The sequence below is a fragment of the Crotalus tigris genome, unplaced genomic scaffold (assembly GCF_016545835.1).
Source record: "Crotalus tigris isolate CLP2741 ecotype Arizona unplaced genomic scaffold, ASM1654583v1 scf7180000017601.7605149639:7615979, whole genome shotgun sequence".
Lineage (NCBI taxonomy): Eukaryota > Metazoa > Chordata > Lepidosauria > Squamata > Viperidae > Crotalus > Crotalus tigris.
Window position 1 is genome coordinate 4,835,123 of NW_024096505.1, and position 24,107 is coordinate 4,859,229.

The 24,107-nt window shown below is 35.4% G+C and overlaps 1 protein-coding gene across 1 annotated transcript in view; it reads right to left on the minus strand.

Moving 5' to 3' along the window:
• Nucleotides 1-24,107, minus strand: part of MORC3 (MORC family CW-type zinc finger 3) — a 50,227-nt gene that overhangs the window by 20,425 nt on the left and 5,695 nt on the right. The window contains exons 2-8 of the mRNA XM_039370050.1: nucleotides 16,548-16,620; nucleotides 15,771-15,903; nucleotides 13,884-14,098; nucleotides 11,737-11,884; nucleotides 8,176-8,326; nucleotides 6,776-6,907; nucleotides 4,887-5,006 (exon numbers count right to left, since the gene is read on the minus strand). Coding sequence (XP_039225984.1) covers nucleotides 4,887-5,006; nucleotides 6,776-6,907; nucleotides 8,176-8,326; nucleotides 11,737-11,884; nucleotides 13,884-14,098; nucleotides 15,771-15,903; nucleotides 16,548-16,620 — 972 coding nt within the window. The remainder of the gene's footprint in view (nucleotides 1-4,886; nucleotides 5,007-6,775; nucleotides 6,908-8,175; nucleotides 8,327-11,736; nucleotides 11,885-13,883; nucleotides 14,099-15,770; nucleotides 15,904-16,547; nucleotides 16,621-24,107) is intronic.

The window sequence follows — 24,107 nt, forward strand, 5'->3', positions numbered from 1 at the left end:
ACAGAAGTGAGCAATTAATTTTCTCAGGGGTGAAGGAAATAAAAGTTATTCTTTTAATAATTGTAGAAATGTAATGCCATTATATAAAACTGTCTCTTTAGTACAAATGTAACACTGTAACGCAAATGTAACAATGTAATGCCAATATAATATAATGTAATGAAACATATATGTAAAAATGACTACAAATGGTAATCAGCAAAGATAATTAATTATGACCAAATGTTTACTATTTCCTGCCTAAAAATCCTCTGGACACAGGAACTTATACTTTGAGTAGAAATCACTATCAAGGAGGGGGATTTTGACCCTAGGTGAAAATAAGATAACAGCAGATGGACGAAAGAGGTCAGGTTAACAAAGTACAACTTCAGAGTACATTATAAAGATGAAAGAGCTTCTTAGATGTGGCATACATTGTAGGGGTATAAAATGCAGATCTTGAAACCAGGCCAGTGCGCTCCTGGAAGCCAATCCATTGGGAAGGATCCAGGAGGCCGTTTGCAAACGCTTCTATTCTATTCTATTCTCTTTTCTTTTTATTCTTTTTATGTTATTCTCCAATAAATCTTTGTTTTGTTAACCAGACTTGTCTTCGTATTGTGAGTATCAAAATTAGGGGTTTTTACATTTCACAGGGGGTCACAGAAGAAACTGAGATTGTAGTGGAGGGCCAAACCAATAGGACTGTGAAGGTGCATAGTCATGCATGCACACGCATCCGTAAATTAAAAAAAATACCAGCTGCCTTCAAAATAAAAGCAATGCAGTTGTATTGCATGCATGGCATACATTTATTTACATTTGATTTCTAATTTCCAAATGACCTAATGTGGAGACAACCACAGGGCTGGATGTGACCCGGGAACCGTAAAATGTCTGTCTTATTATAACACGCTAATCCACCAAATTTTTAGGGTTCATAGCCCTAGAATAGTATTTCTGCAAAGTAGCTAACATAAATTACTTTAATTGGAATGTTTGTTTCAGAAGATTCTTCTATTAACTTTTAGGTCTAATTTTTGAGTCCATTAAAAGAAGTTTACTGTAGCTGTCTAAACCAACAATAACAACTCCACATAGGGAAATATGCCATTAGGAATCCACCTTTTTACTTGTTTTTATTAAAAAATATTTAAGTCTAAAACCACAGAGTCCCTTTGAAGTCAGTAATGTAGCAAAACTGTGCTTTGAGTATGCTCCTAAGAGGAATAGTCCTGCCATATAGTTATATTGCTAATTTCAGGTTGGGAACCCACTGCTACAAACAAGGAAAAACATCCTGTCTCCCAACACATGGCTCCTTCCTTTACAATTTACTTACTGGTTGAGTATATTGCAGCTCATACAGCTTGCAGATTAAAATGTCATATTTAGGCTTGTTCAGCTAAAGCAGTGGTTCTCAACCTATGGGTCGCGACCCCATTTGGGGTCGAACGACCATTTTACGGGGGTCGCCAAACAATGCAATCCGCCATTTTTCCCCCTCAGGGGGCGCCGCTGCGCATGCGTGGCGCGTCCGTGTGACGGGGGTCACCGTCACACAAAGGTTGAGAACCGCTGAGCTAAAGTTTTATTCTATAATTAAAGGCTGCATTTATAGTAAAGCATGCTGTTTTTTCTTTCAAAGTTCAAAATCTGATCCTCCATTTTTTGTCAATCTGATCTTACTTTGTATGATCTGGAAAACAGCAGAATGTATTAAAAAATCTAGTATCTTAATATATTCAGGTGAATGGTATACCAAATATTTATAGTAGGGCCAATCCATCTGAGATGTTTATAAAGAGAAAAAGTATTCTCTGTGCACAGGATTTTACAAATTCTTTCTATAGAAGGAATAAAATGTTGGAACCTAAAACCATAAAGGTCAAAACCTAGGTATCATAAAACCATAAATGCATGCTGTAAAACTATAAACTATGGGAACCAGAGAACTGTTTTAGGAAAGAATGGCAATAATTAACAGAATCAAATATCCTTGGACCACCAAGCACAATTTGTTGGGAGAAAAGTTAAATAAAGTAAATATTTTGGATAACACAATAGGCATCTTGAATAATGGATAGTAAAACTGAATACCTGAGATTCTGGAAATGTATTTTAAAACTGAGCATGTAAGTATTTCAGTATTTCAGGATACTAGTAATAAAAATCAGGGAAGTATAAATTATTGAATGAAAGCAGTCCTATTTTATAAAGGTCATATTAGTAACATCTAATGTCAGTTCTTTTTCTAGAAAAATTGTGTTTTTCTTTTTTCCTCTGTTATATTAGTAGAGTCTGTGGAGTTGAGGAGACAATACATTACATATACACACGCACACACAAATAAATAAAAGCATTCTTACTATTTTGTTCTTCAAAGATTCTTAGATTATTAGTGATTTGGTAGTGTATGTCATGTTATCTAGACCTGTTTATATAATGTGATAAGAAAATTACTTGCTTTGCCTGTAATGAAAATAAATTTAAATAAAACAAAGCAAATATTTCACTTCAGAGAATCTTCCTAGGTTTGTATTTTATTCAAGATGTGGAGAAAAAGAGCTTATTGTTTTTACAGAACTGTGAGAAGACATGCTAGCCTGTAAAGCAAATACATTTTATATATTTAATCTCATGAGCCCAGCTTGAAGCTTGAAAACTGTATCTAGGAAGGTCTCTGCTACACTGAAAACCAGAATTTACTGATATGATAGCAACTTTAGGTACAATTCCTAGGAAGTAACAACCATAAAAAGGTAATTCGTAAATAAGGGCGGGGGGGGGGATAGAATTAGGGGAGTGGGTGAAGTAATCAGGGCCGGAGATAATGTATTCACTTTAGAAGCTTTGCATAGGTTGTCACGATTATGATTATGATTACAGCATGATTACTAAGCCAATGAAGAAGAGGTGGGAGGTAAATTTGTAATGGCAATGGAGAATATAAAGAATGAATATTGAAGATTTGGGGTGTGTCCACTGTGTGCGTGCATGCACAAGGAGCATCCCCTTTGCAAAGGAGTACAAATAAATTGCCATTGTTTTCTCTTGAAAGTTTTGGCTTGTGATTGTTTATTTCAACTAGACAACGAATCCCACAAAGAGAATCTGCCTCTCAAGATGATTTTCAATAAACATCATATATCTAGCTACATCCTGGGCCTTAAACAGATGCCACCACAATGTGAAGTAGTAACAAAGAATTCAGCTGGCACATGTAAACTCCATCAGGTTTAACATCAGAAAGCTTGGGATGGCACCAAGATTTTCAGAATGTGACTGGAATGGAAAGAATATAGCAAGGAAGAATGAAATATAATTCTCGATGGACCATAAAATATTTAATTTGTATATTTAAGTATATATCAGACACTATAAATGTTTTGATTTTTCACTTTTTAACCATTTACTAAATCTAAAATTAACTTCCAGGAGAATGACAGTTTCCAGAAATACTCTGCAATTAGCAAAGAACATCTAGTCTCTTTAAAATACCTAATTTAAATTATTAATGTATTTTAAGTAATTATTGTAGATAAAACAGAATTAATTAAGCACCATCTATGGAATTCAAACAAACATCTCATGCCTTGGTATTTATGTTCCAGGATGCAGAATTTGTGATCCTATGTGCTAATTAAGATTATTTATGGCAACCCATCGGTTGATCTTGCATAGTTCTGTTCTTTTGTTCTTTTAGCCCAATTTTCAAAATAATATCTGAAAAGTGGACTGTTTTTTCTATGATATTAAAACCATCTATAAATTATTTAAACAGAGATGCATGCAAAAGTATACATAAGTTAAGATTAGCAAATATTTTTGGACTGATAGCTGTCTTATTTTCCTTGGTTAGGATAAAACTTAAACAAGACAGGGGAATTTGCAATACAGAAAAATAAATGAAAAACAAAATTACCTTTCCACATAGTGAAAATATTTTATTAAAAGGTATGATTTTTTAAAACACTAATCATTTAGGGCAGGCAACCTGGTTCCTACAACTGGCACACTTCTTTGCTACTGGTCATGCTGACAGAAGGTAAAAGTACAAAATATCTGGAACAGTATCATATTGCCTGCTCTTTTTAAAAGCTTGCTTATTAATCTATCTATTTAATTCAATTAAATAATTTATATGGCCACCTAAGTCAAATAATGCAACACTGGCAGCTTATGAGATAAAAATAGCAATCAAAAACAAGTATTAATAATAACAGACCAGGCCCTCTCCTTGTGGGAATTTATTCAACCCAGCTGCAGTACCTGGGGGGAATAGTTACATTTATAATGGGTCAGGGGCATCCAAACAGGTAACTTTCCAAAGGGCTGATGCTGCCACAGAAAAGGGTCACCTTTCGGGCACTATTAGATGGCACTATTTCAAAAAGACCCACAATTGAGCTCAGTCTATTAGACTGGCTGAGATGGGCAGATACCTTTAGATAGAGATGATCCTGTAAATAATCTATAGGTCATTACAGATAATAAGCTTCTTGAACTGCAGAAGCTGAGAGGAAACCTTTGCAGCTTGTGATGTAGAGGTACTGCATTATACACCAAAATGCATCCCTAAATATCTGACTTACTGCATTATGAAGAGATAGAGGCCCTGCAATAGTTAAGGAGTGACTAGGGCATGACTGGCATTGAGCAGAGACTCCCAATCCGGGAACTGGCACAATCGAGACAAAGTTGTACAAAGGCCTTCCAGGCCTCAGCTACCCATTGAGCAGGGACTATCAAGATATTGAAGGAAATTTTCAAACAACTTTAAAATAAGACTGATTTTAAAACTACTACTATTTTACATCAACTCTATTCTAAAATGTCTTGTTATATTGACAATTTGAAAATGTACGTATAAAGTCTTTTTATATACGGTAAATCTGTCTCACCTTTAGCTGATAGCCAACTCTTTCATAAGCTTTGATTAGCCTGTTTCTATGGTACATCATCATCCCATAATGATCTTTATTTCGGCAGTTGAATCCAAAAGTAATTCGTACTGTTTTGGGCTTATTTGCGCATGTTAAGAAAAACATGTGACTCTAAACTTTTCTTACCCAAAAATGATCAGTCAGTATACAAAGTCTTATAAAATTAGAACTTCACCAGTCTGCAAGCAGTCTTTTTTTTAAAAATATATTTAACATTCCTCTTAATAAAAAGAATTTTAAATTTTAAAAAATCTTTTTTTTACTAGACAGCTTTAAGAACTTTGAAATTAGAATTATATATAGAATAACAGAGTTGGAAGGGATCTTGGACGTCTTCTAGTCCAACCCTCTGCTCAGACAGGAAACTCTATACCATTTCAGATAAATGGTTGTCCAATCTCTTCTTAAAAACTTCCAGTGTTGGAGCATTCACAAGTTCTGGAGGCAAGTTGTTCCAAATAAAAGGATTTTATACAATAGCACATTCTAATATTTCTATTTTTAGACTTCTGATTTGCTACATTTACTAGATATGTAGGAGACTGATGGGTCCAGAATAAGAGAATCCTTAAAATTTAGCCAAATGAATTACTGTATAGGAGATTGGAGCCATTGTTTTAATCATAAATACTCATAAACTTAAATTCTGCTTTTTGAACAGAACCTTAGAACTGATTAATTTGGCCATAACATTTACTCCGGTTCCTTGTAAGAGTGAATTTAATTACCCTGGGAGATAAGTTTAGCTAAGAGAATCAGCCACTCAGTTTACTTGTTTAAGGAAGGACTAGAACTTTCTCTCTCCTGATTTCTAGCCTGGTGCCCTAATCATATTACTTTTCAGAATCTTATTCAGATTGCAACCTATTACTATTCAAAGATATTTTTCACAATATCTATTATCTACCAAGGTCAGGGGTAGGCAACCTTGGCTCTTTTATGACTCGTGGACTTCAACTCCCAGAATTCCTGAGCCAGCTGTGCTGGCTCAGGAACTCTGGGAGTTGAAGTCCACGAGTCATAAAAGAGCCAAGGTTGCCTACCCCTGACCTAGGTATACCATCATGTATCTGCATATTTTATTTTTATTAATTTAAGAACTTTGCATTTGCCTTTTTTACATTTCAATTGGTTACTAGTTTCTGAGTTGTTAAGGTGATTTTTAATTTAATTTTGAATTTTATTTATCCCCCTAGTTATCAATTATGACTAACTCTTGATCCAAGTCCAATTATTGCAGTTGGCCTAGGATTGAATCTTGTGGTATATGTCCAATTTGAATACAAATTTTGATCCAGTTATATAGCCTCTTCATTATAACACTATTCAATTCACCTTAATTAGTTGCTCAGAAAAGAATAACAATGATTTGAGAAGCTCCAGCTATTTAGCAATTTGCCTTTCTCTGATCACTATAATTATACTATTAATTTCATTATCAAACTCGATTTACTCAATTCCTTATTTGGAGATTGCTTTCTTATGTCCAGAACTTCCAAAGATCTTGTCTAATCAAAATATTTGTGCATATTCAAAGATTGCTGGAATTTAAATTATTGGGCTACATATTATACCAATTCTTGAAGAATAACATGATCATGCACTAACACTATGTATTCTAGAGATTAAAATTTCCACATGAACAATCCAGAATACTATGGATTTTTCAATATATTCTCGAACAAAATCAATATAATCATACAAAGGAGAACATTTCTGACAAAATTTCATTCCAAAAATAATTATCATATAGTCCGAGAGTGGGTAGGAAGAGAGACTGACTGAGATTTTGCTCTAGGTTATCTTTTCGTACTCAACATGCAATAGCCCACAATCATAAAGGATACAGCCAAAAATTTTGGCTTGTAAACATCGCGTTCTATATGGGCAAGACTTTTGGAAACTAACTGTGTTTGTACTTTTTGTCCTCTGATAATAATCTGCATCCTTGGCTTTAAATATAAAATACTGCAATAAGCCTGAAAAGCAAATGAAAATATATAGTTATATCTTCCTTCAGTACTGAAATCTTAAAGGAAGTCAGAGCAATTTAAATAACCCATTCATAATTATAAAGCTCACAAAATATGTAACTGAAATTCTGTCTAGATTTTTCTATTTTTATAAATCAGATAACTATGTTACGCAAATGATTAAACACAAAGTTATGTGTGCCTCATGACTCTAGGAGCAAATTAATGAATTTACATATACAATTGTCAGACAACTTTAAATCCATTCAGCCATAAAATGTAACAGGACTATACTTGTTATCCACTATAATCTAAAATATAGTTATAAAAATGTAAGTAAGAATGTAAGAATAGAGACAGACAATAATTACCGTATATGCCGGCGTACAAGGCGACCCGGCGTATAAGACGACCCCCATCTTTGGCGCCGAGTCGCATTCCTAGAACGTCGTCTTATACGCCGGAAACTACCAGTATTTCCGGCGTATAAGACAACTTGGCGTATAAGACGACCCCCGTCTTTGGCGCCGATTTTAATGCGTGCGGAAGTCGCCTTATACGCTGGCATATATGGTAAATGCTCATCCACATAAGTGAATAAAAAAATTACTGAATAAAAATGAGGTAGTTATCCTGATAATATGAAAGGCACAGAAATCAAGTTGTCATTTCTTCAAATCACCAGCAGCAGAGGAAAGCCATCTTGGAATAATGATGGCTTACTTTAGCAATAGCACTTAATCATATATACCGCTCCACAGTGCTTAACAGTCCTCTCTAAGCGGTTTACAAAGTCCGCATATTGCCCAAAACAATCTGGGTCTTCATTTTACCAACCTCAGAAGGATGGAAGGCTGAGTCAACCTTGAGCCGGTGAGCATCGAACCCCTGGCAGTCAGTAGAACCAGCCTGCAATACTGCATTAAAACTACTGTGCCCCCATGACTATAAGTATTATTACATTACTTACGTAAATTTTTATTTTTTACCTGTTCATATTGCATTTTAAATAACTTTAGAAATTTTATTACCAACAATTATGAAACAGAATAATTGTAGTTATTTTACTTTGGATAAAAAAAGATTAGACACTATACAAAGTTTTTATTATTATTACTTATTTCCTTATTGAAAGAACCCTTCTGTTAAAAGTATGACAGCTGGAATCTACCTGAAAGCCAAATATTTTATACAGCCAATTACCAAGAACTAACACATATATTGTGGAATATTGCACTGCAAGGTATAGTTTAAAAAATGAATTATATATGTACCCGTAATGAATAATCACTTTCAGGAACGATGTGATCTTGTCTCTCTTGTTTTTTATAGCCTCTTTTTCCTGTTACTTCATCCAAATCTGCAGGAATTCTAATATCATACTTATCTGTATCAAAGTCAAATTCTGTTTCTTCATTTTTTTCTCTGTGAAAGATATACAAAGAAACTGAATTTAAGCAAGAATTACTTGTCTGTATATAATACTGATCCTTAAAAAAACAAAATCTTTAGAAGAATTACTAATGCAATACCTTCACTTGGAAATCTTAACCAAATCCTTAATAAAGTAATTATGTATTAGCTACATGCAGAAAATATGGGAAATCATTTTAGGGTAATAGTTGGTGGTGTTTTGATCAAACAGAATTTAGAATGAAACAAATTTATCTTCTATCCACAGCGATTAGTTGAAATAAGCCTTTGTTTCATTTTTTTTATCCTATAACTACAAAAACATGGTGGTATTATATGCTATGCTGTCATTTAGACAACTTAGAGAAAATGTGGTCAAGAGGGTGATGATTTGTAAAAAATGTAAACATTTTAAAATCTTCCTTGGGAAATAGTGAAGGCAACAGTTTAAGCGTGATTTAATGGCTACTGAAGCCCAACAAAGATCATAGGACAATTAATTTAAAAACAAGCCAAGAATAACTAATAGCAAAAAATACACTTCATTAACTATTGAAATGAAGTTTTTCTCTCTGCGCAATCACAATGAACATTTAATGGTAATTTTCAGCAAAGAATTAAAGCTAGATTGTTCGTGCATTTAGCATAGGGCAGGCAAACTCAGCATCAAGTATGTTATTGTTGACCCGGAATTAGGAAACAGCACAGGAAGTATCAATTGTGATTATGTGCAGATGGCCCTGCTGTCTTTGGGCATTTGCAGTCATGGATGCAGGGTCATGAAAGGACAGCAAGGAAAACACCCAATGCCTTAACCCACCCGGGAACATACGATGTCTTTAGGGAAACACCCAAAAGGAAACATTTTTAGTTACTTCTGCTTTCTCCCTTCTTATCTACAGTGTGCCAAACTTACTGGGTGAAATCTTTATCGTACGTGTGTCAGCTTTGCTGGGTGGATTGCTTATGTAATCAGAAAGAATAAATACTAGGATTCTTGTCATTTGGGGCTTCTCTCTTTTAGAGGAGCCCATCTCTGTTCAGCTGAATAAAAACGTAAAGCTTAAACACAACTTCTGGTTTCCTGTATTTTTTATCAAGCAAAACCTTGGAACCTGCACAACATTTTAGTATATGCATCTAAAAGTTCATCAATATGACATTTGCATTTTACAGTTACTTGAAAACACTGTCAGCAATATCCATGTAATTATCATAGTGCACAGCAATCTTTGCAGCTATAATTTTATTATAGCAGGATAAGTCCCTTATTGAACAACCTCATCTCATGATCTGTTAAAATTCTTAGCTAAAAGCACAGTGCATAATTTTGGGTGGAAATCTGAGGTGGTCTCCCATGGAGAATGAGACACGCACGCAGCAGGTATCTCGGGATGGGAGCCCAAAGCTGACTCCAGCACCCTATTTTATTGTTACTAAGGTTTTTACATCACACAGCGTAATCAAAAGACGTATATAGGGGTGGTTACAATATATCAAATAACAGACACTTTCCAGATGCAAGGCTACTGCAAGTGTTCTTATCAGAGTCTGTCCAAATGTTTGATGAGTGCATCCTGTGTCTAGAAATAGTCCGTTTGTTATCTCAGGCCCTTGTGGGAGATGCCTATGGGCAGATGTCTATGGGCATATTCGTGCAATTAATCCCACAGAAATCCTTGAGTGCAGTACAAAGGACTGTTGTAAACTTAGCAGTCCATATCCCAATCTTATTTACAAGCTTTAGCTAACTATGTCAAAGCAGCAGAATCACTCTAGTTCAGTGGTATCCAACCTTTGCGGCTCGGGGCCCGGCAGGGGGAAGGTGGGAACTGGGTCATGCAAGTGGCAAGCCGGTGCGCATGTGCAACTCGGCTTGCGCAAACTGAGCTGTGTACATGCACCGGCCCGCCACACACGGGCCTGGTTCTGAACAGGCCACAGGTAGGTAGTGGGCCATGGGCCGGGGGTTGGGGACCTCTGCTCTAATAGTATAATTCAACATTGGTCTTCTCACTTGCTTATAAAAATGCAGCAAATGTTTTACATTATAAAGAAATTAACAAGTTATATTATGCACTGCAGAAAAATATAAATAAAGCAAAATACAATATGGCAGAACAAAATTAAAATAAATCAGGAGAATCCCTCAAGTATCAGTGTTTGTAATGTAAAGGCAGCTATATTCCTTGGAGGTACAATTGCTTTTCAGCCTTTTCCTGTTTTTTGCAGCACTTCCCAATAAAAGTGCTTTCTCTTCATGCATTTGCATGCAGATGTAGCATCCAGTCTGAGCCAGATGTTTTAGTGGTTGAAATCCAGCAGTAACTGTACATTTACCTCAATATATAATTAAATAATTGCTTTTTTCTCACCTAGTTCCTGGTGATACAGTTGAAATCACTATCTGCTACTTTATATTGGAGGCAAAAACAAAAACTAAACTAATTACAGTTTGCAAAAGAATAAGTCAATCATGGGACTTGAGACTTCTCAGAACTTGAAAAAAATATTTCCTAAAGCAGGCCATTTTGTCTGAAGTTCAGAACAAACCTTGTGTGTTTTGTTTTGAGGCAAGGATGGAAAATCAACTTATGGCTTTTTTTTTTTTTTAGTCTTAACTTTCAAACGTTATAAAAGTTTTAAATTTTGAATGTTTTAAAATCAAATCATTGAATTCTTTAATATTATTTTACCTAAAAAAAATTCTACATAAATCTGAGTGCAATCTGTCAGAAACATTCAGCTTTCAAAGATTTGACAGAGTCATTCAGTGAAGCAGCAAGCAGTTTATTGAAAAATATGTTTTTTCAAGAGTGGGTGGCTAGCAAGTAGGCACATCCAACGATAAGATTTTAGCAGTATTTTACTCCCTAGGCTTGAAGCACAAGTCCCTCCCTCGTTTTCCCATTTGACAAGGATCACAAGGTTTACAGCCTATCCGAAGTGCCTAATTAACCCATGTGAACCTCCATCCCTGTTTACGTCTTCCACTCCCCTTTACCTAGGGCCTCCTTCCCCTTATTTGCTTTTGCCATTTTCAGGTTAGCTTTTCTATTAGCAGTGGACTTTGCCTAACCAACAGAACCTATTTCTCTGAATCCATGCACATAGGCGTAAGAAAAGAATAAGTGGTTAATATTTTTGTTATGTATACATTCCCATAAGCTCTTGTGGCTAAGACCGCAGACATTTCCTGTTGTTTTAACCTTTACTCTTCCTTATTATTCTGGGTAATGTCAATTTTCTAAGTACATGTTCCTGAAGTATGCTAAATATGGCTTGATGCAAAAATACCTTGCTATTTTTTCACAATTCCAATCCCACATTAATTTATCATGTAAATATAAACTCAGCCTTATTTTATATAGCATTAACAAATTAACGAACATTGCATTATCAAAGTTAAAATATCCTCTTACCTTCGAAGGTTCCAAATAATAATCCGTGTCCCTTTTCTTCCTATAATTGCATCAAGTTCTGCAAGCAGCTCCTCTTCAGTAGAAAACAAGGAATGCTCCAGAATAGCCTTCAAACTGGCTGCTGATTCATCTGGTTTCATCACTTTCCGTAAAATATGTTAAGGATGTAGTATGTATCAATTTTACAAAATTTGTCTGCTATAACATTCTGAATTAGGACAGCAATTGATGAGCATTTCCTGCAGTTTTAAAAACCTCAAATATCAGAATGATTCAATTCTGCTGATATCTGGACACCTTCTGGTCTTATGTTCTGGAAGAACTGGCAAATGTAATGGTGGAAATCTCTGATTCAACATAAGACCAAAATCTACACATTTCTTTGCTCTTGCATTACTGTCTCCATCATACATATTTAAAGCTGTAAGCATATAGCATACACTGAAAATGTGATTTTTAACTATAAAATATTCTAGTAATTGTAATTTCAGCTTAGTTTTCTAACTTGCTTATTCCTGTTCTATATTTCTGGTTCTTCCCTTTTGCTTCTTAGAAGCTCGTCAGATCAAATAAGAGCAGAAGGCTATATTAAGTACAGCATTATCTCAAAGAGCAGGTCTGCAACTACATTTTTTTCAGAATATATTTCTAGAATGTTGTATATGGGATAATGCATTTTATTGTGAAATGTTTATGCTCAGCCTTCTATTAAGACCTCAAGTACTTCATTCCAGTTTTTTAACTTCTCCACAGATGCAATCACTGAACTTCATAGAGGTAGATTTAGATCTTTTGCTTCTAAGATGTGGACATAACACTATCTTTTTCTGCCTCTGTATGTTGCAACTTTTGCTTTTATTATCTGTTAGGCAAACAAGCAGACTACAATTTCCAGATTTGGAATTTTCCTTTAACATGCATTTCGGAAAGGGAATAAACATCTTTGGCTAACATTTTGCTTATTAATATTTGCAAAGGAGTCAGCAAATGAGTTTTCCATTATCACAGGATTGTAAATAGAGGCAAGATACAGAATTAGAAATCACCCCAAAAAATGTAATGAAGGGAAAGCAAAATAAATAAATAAATAAATAAATAAATAAATATCTGCAAAAGAAATTAAATTAAAGTGTTTTTGTTGCCTCTCAAAACACTTTTGGCTTATCTTGTTTTTCCTGACGTTCAGATGTTTTTTCATGCCAAGGTAGTATGCACAATTTAGTTGTTATATTTGTATGGATAAATATACATGAAGAGACATTCTTAACATCTGCTATTTTTGAACCTCCTAAGTGTCTTGAGAATCATTTGGAGTTAAGTTTGGGGGATATCCCTAGTTTGAGGATACACAGTAAAAAATAGAAAAACCTTCTTATGAAATATAATAGTGGGATACCCAGAAAACTATCATTATGAGTATAACTCTCCAGCTTTTCTATTCTTTGGGATAAAATAAGTACACCTGTTTTCCCAACAATTCTGCAGGGCAACAATTCATGGCAATATAGATTTGTTGAAGATGAAACTTAATTATTTACCTCTTTCTTAGACCTAATACTTAGTATTTTAATTAGAATCTGTCCTCACATAAGTACATATGCAATCATGACCATAATACATTTCTCTTTTCCTCCAAAGAACTGTGGGAAATAATCAAATGTAGTATAAATATAGCAACATCTGCCCTCTTTTTTTCTATTCACATAAGCTCCAGTTGAATGTGTGCCTCTCCACACCAAAACCAGGGGGATTTTATGAGTTGTTATAAAATAAACCGAACATCTCCCTATGCTTTTTAAGCTACCTACACTATGTCACTGACTGTTTATTGATGCAATCATGGTTAATATTAAGTATATTAAAAAGCCAGTTTAGGAGTAATAGCTACATTGAAATTTTACACTGACTTTATAGCGATTTGGGCATTAATATACCCAAACCAAAAGAAAGCAATCCTCAAAAGTTTAATGAGCAATAGATGTGAAATTTCTTGAGTAAACCGAATTTTCAAATTATCTATATATATTTTACATTATAACACAATGCAGCATTTTTTTAGTTAAAGAACTTGTAAAAAAATTATACATGCTAGGAAATATACATATTTGAATCATTGATTTCCTCGAGAAAAAGCATCAAAAGGATATTGCTCTTGTTCAAAGATATTATGGGAACAATTACATGTTCTGCTTTTGTAAGTTCCAAGAATGTCTGTGATAACAGACCCACACTCATGATATCTCCATTCTTCGTGAAAACAATTGCATCTTTTCCCAGCCGCATAGATCCTGATTTAAATCCATTTCCATACAATCCAACAGGAACGTGGCCATTCAGGGTAACTTTGTCGCTGAAGCCAAAACTGAAATGTGTTTGGAAAGATGAAAAGAATGTTAATGTTACATTACTAACCTAAAATACAATGCAACTTTAATCCTGGTTAACAAATACATTTTAGAAGCACCTTTTCGTATAATTGATTTCCAACAATTAATATTGCTAGACCTGTATAGTATATTATAAATTATATAATCTGAAATTGAAAAAGTAGGTCTACACTGTATATTGTATTTATACTGAAGACTCAAAATACAGCAGGATGAAGCTACACATCTTGGTTATGGTGGTTATCTGTCCCTTTCTTCTCATTTTAAAGACTAACAAAAGCCCAGAGTATTCTGTGCATACAGATGATACTGACACATTCACTCTGAACAGGATTGTGTATATAGGGTGTCATTCATTTTGAATTTCTTATGAAACCATAAAGAAATCACTCCCCAGAATACCAATTTGCATTTAATATAAATCTGTGCAGCCCAAGGTCATATTTCTTTAGATTCTAATATTTATTTTAATGTAAAAACTAAGCTTTCCTTATGCCACTGTTTTTCTCAGCAGCTTTCCAGAGCAGTTCCTAGTATTCCCACATAGCTACCATAGTACTCTAGAGCACTCTCTAATTGTCTGCACAAAATGTTTCTTGGGTTTAGGCCTCTATGTATCTGTTCCTTTTAACATATGTAGTTGTTAAACTAATTACACTTACATAAAATTATAGACTCAAGTTCAGAGACTTATCTGTAATGCATGCAAGGTAAATAATCAATTCTATTTAAATAAAACTGTTCAACATTTCATCCCAAATTATGCTTTGTTTATACAGGACCATTCAAAGTTACAATGGCACTGAAAAAAGGGACTTATGACTGTTTTCACACTTATGACGATTGGAGCATCTCCATGGTCATGTGATCAAGATTTGTACGCTTGGCAATTGCATGTATTTATGATGGTTGCAGTTTATTATTTATTTATTTAGCGTATGCCATTGGTACATGAAAGCCAGGAGTCTACAATGTTATTACGGAGTAGAGGTTTGGTTGCCTAAGACTGCTAGTCCATTCACTTCACGCTCATGCACTATGAAGGGTGCACCACAGGGGGCAAACTAGCTCCATATATAAAGCAATTAATGGCATTCTGCGGGAGTGTAAGTATCGTCTGGGCCTTTTTCTCCTCAGGTTTTCACCTCTCATTTGGGCTGTCCAGTGCTAGTTGGTTTCTTGCTTCCCCTATTAGTCCCATCAAAGTGGTACCCATTTATCTACTTTGCATGCTTTCAAACTGCTAAGTTGGCAGAAGCTGAGGCAAGTGAGGAGAGCCCACTCCATCATGCAATACTAGGGCTCAAACTGCTGGAATACAGAGAGCTGACATTTTAAGTTGCTAAGCCACCACACCTCTTTTGCAATATCCTGGGGTCATGTGATCACCTTTTGCAATCTTTTGACAAACGAAGTCAGTGGTTAAGCCAAATTCACTTAATAACTGTGTTAATTAAACCAATGTTGTGATTCACTTAACAACTGTGACAAGAAAGATTGTAAAATGGGGCAAAACTCACTTAACAACTGTCTTGTTTATCAACAGAAAGTTTTTGATTCAACTGTGGTTGTAACTCGAGGACTATAAGCTTGTATTTTTAAATTCTAAAATATGTTCAGCATGGATAGGAAGTAAACCTTGCTTACCTCAACATCTTATGCAATTTATCCGCATTCATGCCATTCCCATTATCCATGAACGTTAAACATACATTCTCATTTATAATTGTTTTATCAATCCACATCTGTTTAGCATTTACATCAGGATCATATGCATTATCTAAAATAACAATGCATAAGTATTATTAGGATTATCATGATGATTTACATAACTATTTTTCCTCCCCAGTTGTACTCATCTCAAAATATGCATCAGTTTGTTGTAATGCTAGAAATATAAACATAAAATAGACTTTTGTGTAAGTAAAAAAATATTCTACCACTACAATCAAACAAAAATTTTCTTTCTGAGATCGTCTAGGTGGAGAGGAAAATAGAAATCAGGAAAACAATGGGAGAAAGCAATGGCAAACCAATTATATACAGACATGATTGTTCTATCAAATCACTACAAATCAAGTTAAGACATTTTCTCTTTTAATTTTATACTTTTTATCTTAGCTTGCCACCTAGAGTTCTTTTGGTTAAATGGGCAATTATGTAAATTTGACAAATAAATAAATGTGACATATTCTTCTACTTTAAAACATAAATCACCTACTGAACTTATGTTCATTAAAAATTCAATAGAAATTAACAGCAAATCTACAATATAAAGAATAGCTAAATCATAAGTTCCAAAGTTAGAATAGCCACATCATGACTTCCAAAGATGTCTGAAAACAGATATTAATGAACTATATACAGAAATGCAGTGTACATAACAAAAGATTCAATCGAGTAGGTAGAATACTGTTCACATACCTATAAGTTCAGCCACAGCACTGAAAGGCCAAGTGTGACTGGTTGAGTTTGTATGCAAAAATTTGGGACACAACTGAAAAGAAAAAAGATTTAATGGTTAGTACAAAACATTTTCTTTAAAAGTCTTTCTGCAATATAAACTATCTGCTCTCAAAGTCTGCAAAAATTTATCTGCAAATAACACTGCAGATATATTTGTATTAGCTGTTGTTTGCACTTAACTAGTTAAAAAAGATATATAGGAAATTAAAATACTTTAATTACTCTAAGCATATTCAGGATTTTAAAACAATGGCTTATGAATCAGCTGTGATAGCTAGCTGGCTTACATCTGTATGACATGAGATGATCCACAAACTATTTATGAAAGAAGGACGAAGACAATATTTTATTTTATTTTCAACATCGTTCTAGAATATTCTTCTTGGTCTTGTATGTAAGTTTCAAGGGAACTGCTTTTCCTGGAACAAATAGAGTAACCTTTTACAATATGTGGCCATGTGGAATTAATTGCATAAATATGCCCATAGACATGCTCCCACAAAGTCCTTGAGATAACAAACGGACTAGACACGGAACACATTCATCAGCCATTCGGACAGGGTCTGATAAGAACAAGGGAAGCAGGATGCATGAATCATTACCCACCTGCATAGCCTTGCATCTGGAGAGTGTCTGTTATGTGATACATTATAACCACCCCTATATACGTCTTTTGATTACACTGTGTGATGTAAAAACTATAGTAACAATAAAATAGGGTGTTGGAGTAGCTCTGGGCTCCCATCCCGAGATACCTGCGTGCGTGTCTCATTCTCCATGGGAGACCACCACATGGGCATAGCCACCAACTAAAATAATTTAAAAGATTTGATGGAGATTAAAGAAGTAAAAAAGCCTATGTATTGGGATATAACCGATAAATAAATGGGAAAAAAGAGTGCACCTGGGATGTGCTCTTGGTATGTTATGGCAACATCAAAAAGAAATACAGCAATTCAAAAGGTAAATGTTGAGCATTGTTTTCAAATGAAGTGTGTCTAATGGTATAAATATAAAAATGGCTGAAATCTCATGTGATCTTAGCTTTGTCACCTTGAGGTCTCTTGTGAAAACTCCAATGTTCTGTGAAAGTTAGTAATGTTCTGAGAACTTGGCATGAGCATTACCTGGAGGCTGTTATAGGCAAAATTGTGGAAACCTTTTGGGAAAAGTGTATTTTTGAGGTTTGATGGCTAATAAGACCACTTTTGGGGGGAGTAGTCCGATAAAAATATATCATTGGAAAGATAATTTAATCAAGAATGTAATGCAACATAGTTTGTTCAATTATCTGTACTGTAGAGGACAGGAAGTCCTGGAGGAACATTGTCCCTGGGGTCGCGATGGGTCGGACACGACTTCGCAACTAACAACAACAATTTTATGAAATGTTATAGCCAAATAGCCAGAAAAAGGAAGGACAACTTGCTTAGGTTGATATCAGGTAGCTTTCCTTCATCAGATTGTAGCCAATGAGCATGAGTGTTTAGAGAGCCAATCAGGTGTCATCTTGTTTTGGCAATGAGCCAATCAGATCACAGTAGGATTCAGTTATTGATGTCATGTATTGAAGCTGGGAGGAGGACATTTCTCAGTGTTATGTGATCGCTATCAAGTTGGTTGGGTTTTGGGTTTTTTTCCTTTCATTTAGTGAGCTTGTAAAACGTAATACAATTAAAGTAATGGTGCAAAGAGTTGACTAGTTGCCCAGAAAGCAATGTAAAATAGTATTAAGTAAACAAGGCTACAGTTATAAAGAAATTAGAAGAAAAATTAGTGGAAACTTAACCAAAAGTGGCATTTCTACTGTACACTTTTCCCAAAAGGTTTCCACAATTTTGGCCTACATCCTACTGTATGTGCAACAAGCATAAATCATAAAAGCATGATATATAACAAAAGGAGTAAATTAAGCTTTCAAAGACTGTGTTAGAGAATTTTAATTTCTCTGTTGGTGAAAAAATAAATCAGAAGCTCTCACAGTTGACTGCATTTAGCTGATTCAAAATAACTTAAAAAATATTTACAATACCGTACATTCTTCTTTATAGCAACATAGCTCAATTGAAGACTTCTTACAAAGAGATACAGAGACAAACCTGAGACTGAAAATTCAGCTCCTAACTCAATACTCTTTTGCACAATCTCAGTAGCACTTTCTTCACACTGGCTGACTGAGTTACCACATGACTCTTCCTGCTCATGAATATTCCAACAGTCCTCCCTTCATGACAGGAAGAGACATCAGACCTATTGACTTAATACCACCCAATGGTTTAGTCTTCATGCCTGCCAAATTATCCTCAGAAGAACAATGATGTAAACTAATCAATTTTCCTTTTACAGCTTCCCTGACATTACAATACTTAATGTTCTACATGTTTACTTCTGTTCTTCACCCTGTCCCCAGTTGCCATTTTTATACAGGCAGCATTGTCTTCAAATACCTTTACAGATTCTTTACATTAATATTTAAATCTTGCAACAACTGTACATACCATGTTACTTCAGAACACAATTCAGATAAAGCAATAAACTCTGCTTCCTCTGTTGAAATAGCAACAGTTGTTTGTTTTCTGGACTTCCATCCAATGAGAGCCCCTCCTGAGGTGGTCTCCCATGGAAAATGAGACACGCACGCAGCAGGTATCTCAGGATGGGAGCCCAGAGCTGACTCTTGCACACTATTTTATTGTTACTAAGGTTTTTACATCACACAGCATAAGCAAAAGACGTATATAGGGGTGGTTACAATATATCAAATAACAGACACTTTCCAGATGCAAGGCTACAGCAGGTGTTCTTATCAGAGTCTGTCCAAATGGTTGATGAATGCATCCTGTGTCTCAAACAGACCGTTTGTTATCTCAGGCCCTTGTGGGAGATGTCCATGGGCATTTGTGCAATTAATCCCACACCCTCCAAACAATATTATAATCCCAGAATTTGATTTCCTTGTGTTTATGTCATTTGCATAGTCACTATCGACATAACACTTTAATTTCAATTCCTCAGTAATCTGTATTTGAAGACCAAATTTATAGTTCCCTTTAAATATCTGAGAACCCTTTTTACACCCATCCAATGTAACTTTGTAGGTGCAGCAGTAAAACGACTCAAAATGCTTACTGCGCAAGCTATGTCTGGTCTGGACCACTGTAATAGATATAACAAACTCCCTATTGCCGAGTGATATATCTCTTGATCACAGGTTTCATCTTTGTCCGCACTTAAACTATTATAAAAATCCGCACTCATGGGTGTGGGAGCAGTATTGCAATCTTTCATATTATATTTCTCCAATAACTGCTCAATTTTTCTCCTTTGACTGAGAATATAACCACCTTTTTAATTTTTCTGTATCTCTACACCAAGATAATTTTTTATTTCTCCCAAATTCTTTAATTCGAATTTCTTTCCTAATTTATCAGCAAATTCTTTGACTTGTGATGCATCCTTTGCCATGAAGCAAAGATCATCCACAAATGATAACAGTAGACAATTCCCTCCTTGTAACTGTCCAGTATATATATAATTATCAGCTTTGCAACTTTTAAATCCAAGATCCTTCAAAGCAGTATCTAAACCAGTGGTTCTCAACCTGTGGGTCGGGACCCCATTTGGGGTCAAACGACCATTTCACGGGGGTCGCCAAACAATGCAGTCCGCCATTTTTTTCCCCTTTTCCTTAGCTGTGCTACTCCCTTTTATTCTATTGGTTTTCAAAAGCCAATAGGAATTGTCCAGGCTGTCTCTGCCCTGCTGAGCCCGCCAAAAGTCCCATTCTGCAAACAGTGCTGCACGAGTTGAGTAGTCCTCGACTTACGACCGGTTGAGTACTCCTCGACTTACGACTGGTTGGGGGTCGCAGCATTAAAAAGGTTGAGAACCACTGATCTAAACAGATATTCCAGTTTCTGGCTGATTGCTTCAGCCCATAAATAGCCTTGTTTAATTTATATACCATGTTAGGTTTTCATATCCTGGTGCTTGGATCATATAAATTTCTTCCTCTAACTCAGCATTGAGGAATGCAGTTGTGATATCAAAGTGCCAGATTTTATGCTTATATGCCACTGCCAACGCCAGTGCTAATCTTATACTCTCACTTTTCACAGTTGGCGCAAATACTTCATGGTAGTGCACATTCTTTGTGAAAAACCTTGTGCCACTAACCTGGCCTTATACTGTATATCATTATTTGGGAATACCTTTTTCTTATATACCCACTTACAACCCACAGCTTTGGTTTCCTGTGGCAAAGTCACTGATTTAAATACTTCATGGTCTCCCATGGATTTCATCTCTTTATCCATGGCCTCTTTCCATCTTTCTTGTTCAGCTTTTGATAATGCCAACATTTCTTTATAACTTCTTGGCTCATACTACACACTGCAAACCTTTACCTTGCTGGCAGAATACCTGTCAGGCGGAATTCCTTTGTTACATCGCTCTGACCTACGTGGTATTAACTGCTCCTGTGTCTCAATTCTTTCTGGTTTCATGTCTTGTTCAGCCTCTCCTCCCTGAACACTGACATCTTCAATAATCATTTTTTATCATTAAATGAGTTATTGTCATTAAATAGATCACCGTCATTAAGTGAGACGTACCCAGAATTTGCATTAATTCTGTCCCAATTTTGTTCTGCAAAATTAGCAGATCTTGAAATTACAATTCTTTTACTTCCATCGCTAAAGCAATATCCTTTTGATCCTGGCTCATAGCCCACAAACCTGAGCTTTCTTGCCTTTTGCTGTCCCTTTCTTCTGATTGCTTTCGGAATATGGACCCATGCAGTACTTCCAAAAATTCTCAAATGTGCCAGTGATGGCTTTCTCCCATATAGAATGGCATATGGAGTATTATTAACGGAGGAACTCCACAGCCTGTTAACTATATAATTTGCAGTCAATATGGCTTTTCCCCAATATGACCTGCTCATACCAGAATCCTCTAATAATGAATCTTTCATTGTTTGCAAAACACCATTCCTTCTTTCAGCTACACCTTTCTCTGCTACTGTGTAAGGATTTGTACATCTGTGTCTTATCCCCAACTGCCCCAACCATTGTTGGAATTTAGTTGACATAAATTCAGTACCTCTGTCAGTTTGCAACTGACACACTTGTTGTCTGTACCTTCTCTCTACAAAACTTACCCACTGTTTGAATTGTTGCAGCACCTCTGTCTTTGTTCTAAGCAAGTAGCAAAAACTATACCTGCTCTAATCAACAATTACCAGTGCATATTTTGCTCCTCCCAAAGTGGCTTGCATAGGTCCCACCAGATCTGCATGGACCAGCTCTAGAACTCTTTTTGTTTGTCTTGTGCTACATGTACTAACTGGGAATGCCTTTGACTTCGATGCTTTGCATACTGCACAGTCCAAATATGTTTTGCATCCCTTCAAATTTAGCCCTTCTGCAAAATCTTGCATTTGCTGCAAAACTTTAAAGCTTGCATGGCCACGTCTTCTATGTAGAAGATGAACACATGAATCATGCTCTGCAACATTCTTAAATATATGGGAACATTGAACTTTTTGTCCCTGCAATACATATAGGTTATCTTCCTTTATGCCTTCTGCACAAATATTCCCATTCCTTTTGATGAGACACTTCCCATTTACAAAAATGATCTCAAAACCTTGTTTGTCTAAATTAGACACACTTAACAAATTATGTTCCATCTCAGGTACACAAAGCACATTGGTAAACTTTGATTCCAAATATGGAATTTTTACATCGCCTTTTCTGATGACTTTTACTTTCTGGCCATTTGCCAAAGCCACAGCTTCTTGTGTTACTAGAACAAACTTGCAAAATAATTCAGAGTCATTAACAATTGTTTGACTTGCCCCACTATCTATTAGCCGCTTGTCTCTGTTGTTGCTACAGCAAACTTTTGCAACACCAGAATGTTCCTTTTGCAAATCAGTTGCATAAATGTCCTTTGCTGCAAATTGTTCCTTTGCAAACAGTTCCTTTTCATATGTGTCTTTCCACAAATGTAGCAATTCTTGGCAGAAACTGTGTCCCAGGTTTTATGTAAACTGTTCAACACCAATAAAACATTCTGGGACTCAGGGAATTTAATCCCACGTTGTTCTAAGTCCAAAAATAAACTTTGCATTTTATTTAAATGCTGTTCCACAGATTCACCTGGTTGCAAACAGGCCCTGTAAAGTTTTCTTGACAATTGCACTATATTGCATGCAGAAACATTCACGTGCACAGCTCTCAACTTCAACCAAATCTCCTTTGCAGTCTTTAAATTTGCAACATTTAGAAATTGTTCATCATCTAAATTCAAGATGAGATAAGCCATTGCCTGATCATGACTCTTCTGATCAGCAGCTGCAAAACTTGTGGTGGATTTTCTACAATATACCACAACTCTTTAGCTTTCAGCAAACATTCCATTTTTGCAGCCCACACAATGTAATTCTTCTGGCCCAAAGGAGGTACAGAGCTTTCCTCAAATTCCATTGCAGCCATTCTGCTAATTCTGCCTTGTTCTTATACTTTCTAAACACAGGCAATTTCTTCCAGCTTTAAATTACAATGCAGTCCTTAGTAAGCTCTGGGCCCATAACCTGTTAGAGAATTTTAATTTCCCTGTTGGTGAAAAAATAAATCAGAAGCTCTCACAGTTGACTGCATTTAGCTGATTCAAAATAACTTCTTTATATACATATCAAAAATATTTACAATACCGTACATTCTTCTTTACAGCAACATAGCTCAATTGAAGACTTCTTACAGAGAGATACAGAGACAAACCTGAGACTGAAAATTCAGCTCCTAACTCAATACTCTTTTGCACAGACTCAGTAGCACTTTCTTCACATTGGCTGACTGAGTTACCACATGACTCTTCCTCCTCATGAATATTCCAACAGACTGTTGCCCCATATCCAAAGCCAACAAAGAAATTAAAATGTACAGGGATAAAAACAATAGTAATAACACAATTTCCTGATACTTTTTGAGGAGAATAGATAGTTGGATATTATGTAATCAATTTTTCTATAACAGTGAATATTCTAAGATAATATAGATTCAATGGTGACTTTAATAAGTTCCTTTCGATACAATTCAAATATTTCCCTGTGATTAAAATTAATAACCAAGCTCCACTAACTATATAGCTTTAATGCACATTTCAGGTGCATTAATTGCCAATACTGTAAAAAAGAACATAACACTATTCCAGGGGTCTTCAAATTTGGCCCTTTTATGACTTGTGAACTTCAACTCCCAGAATTCCTCCACCAGGCATGCTGAGACTCTTGTACTATTCCTTTGAGTCAAGATTCTTTCTTGATCCAAACCTCAGAGCATCAGTAAAATGTATGAGACAGAGAAAACAGCCCAATCTTTAACAGAGTACTGTAGTTGTGAGATTTCTACAAAGTATAATCCTGAGTACCAAAGAAGATATATTAACTATACTGTAAGTTGGTGATAACCATCCACTTCCAGTGCAATGATTAAGGTCAATTTGAAAAATTAA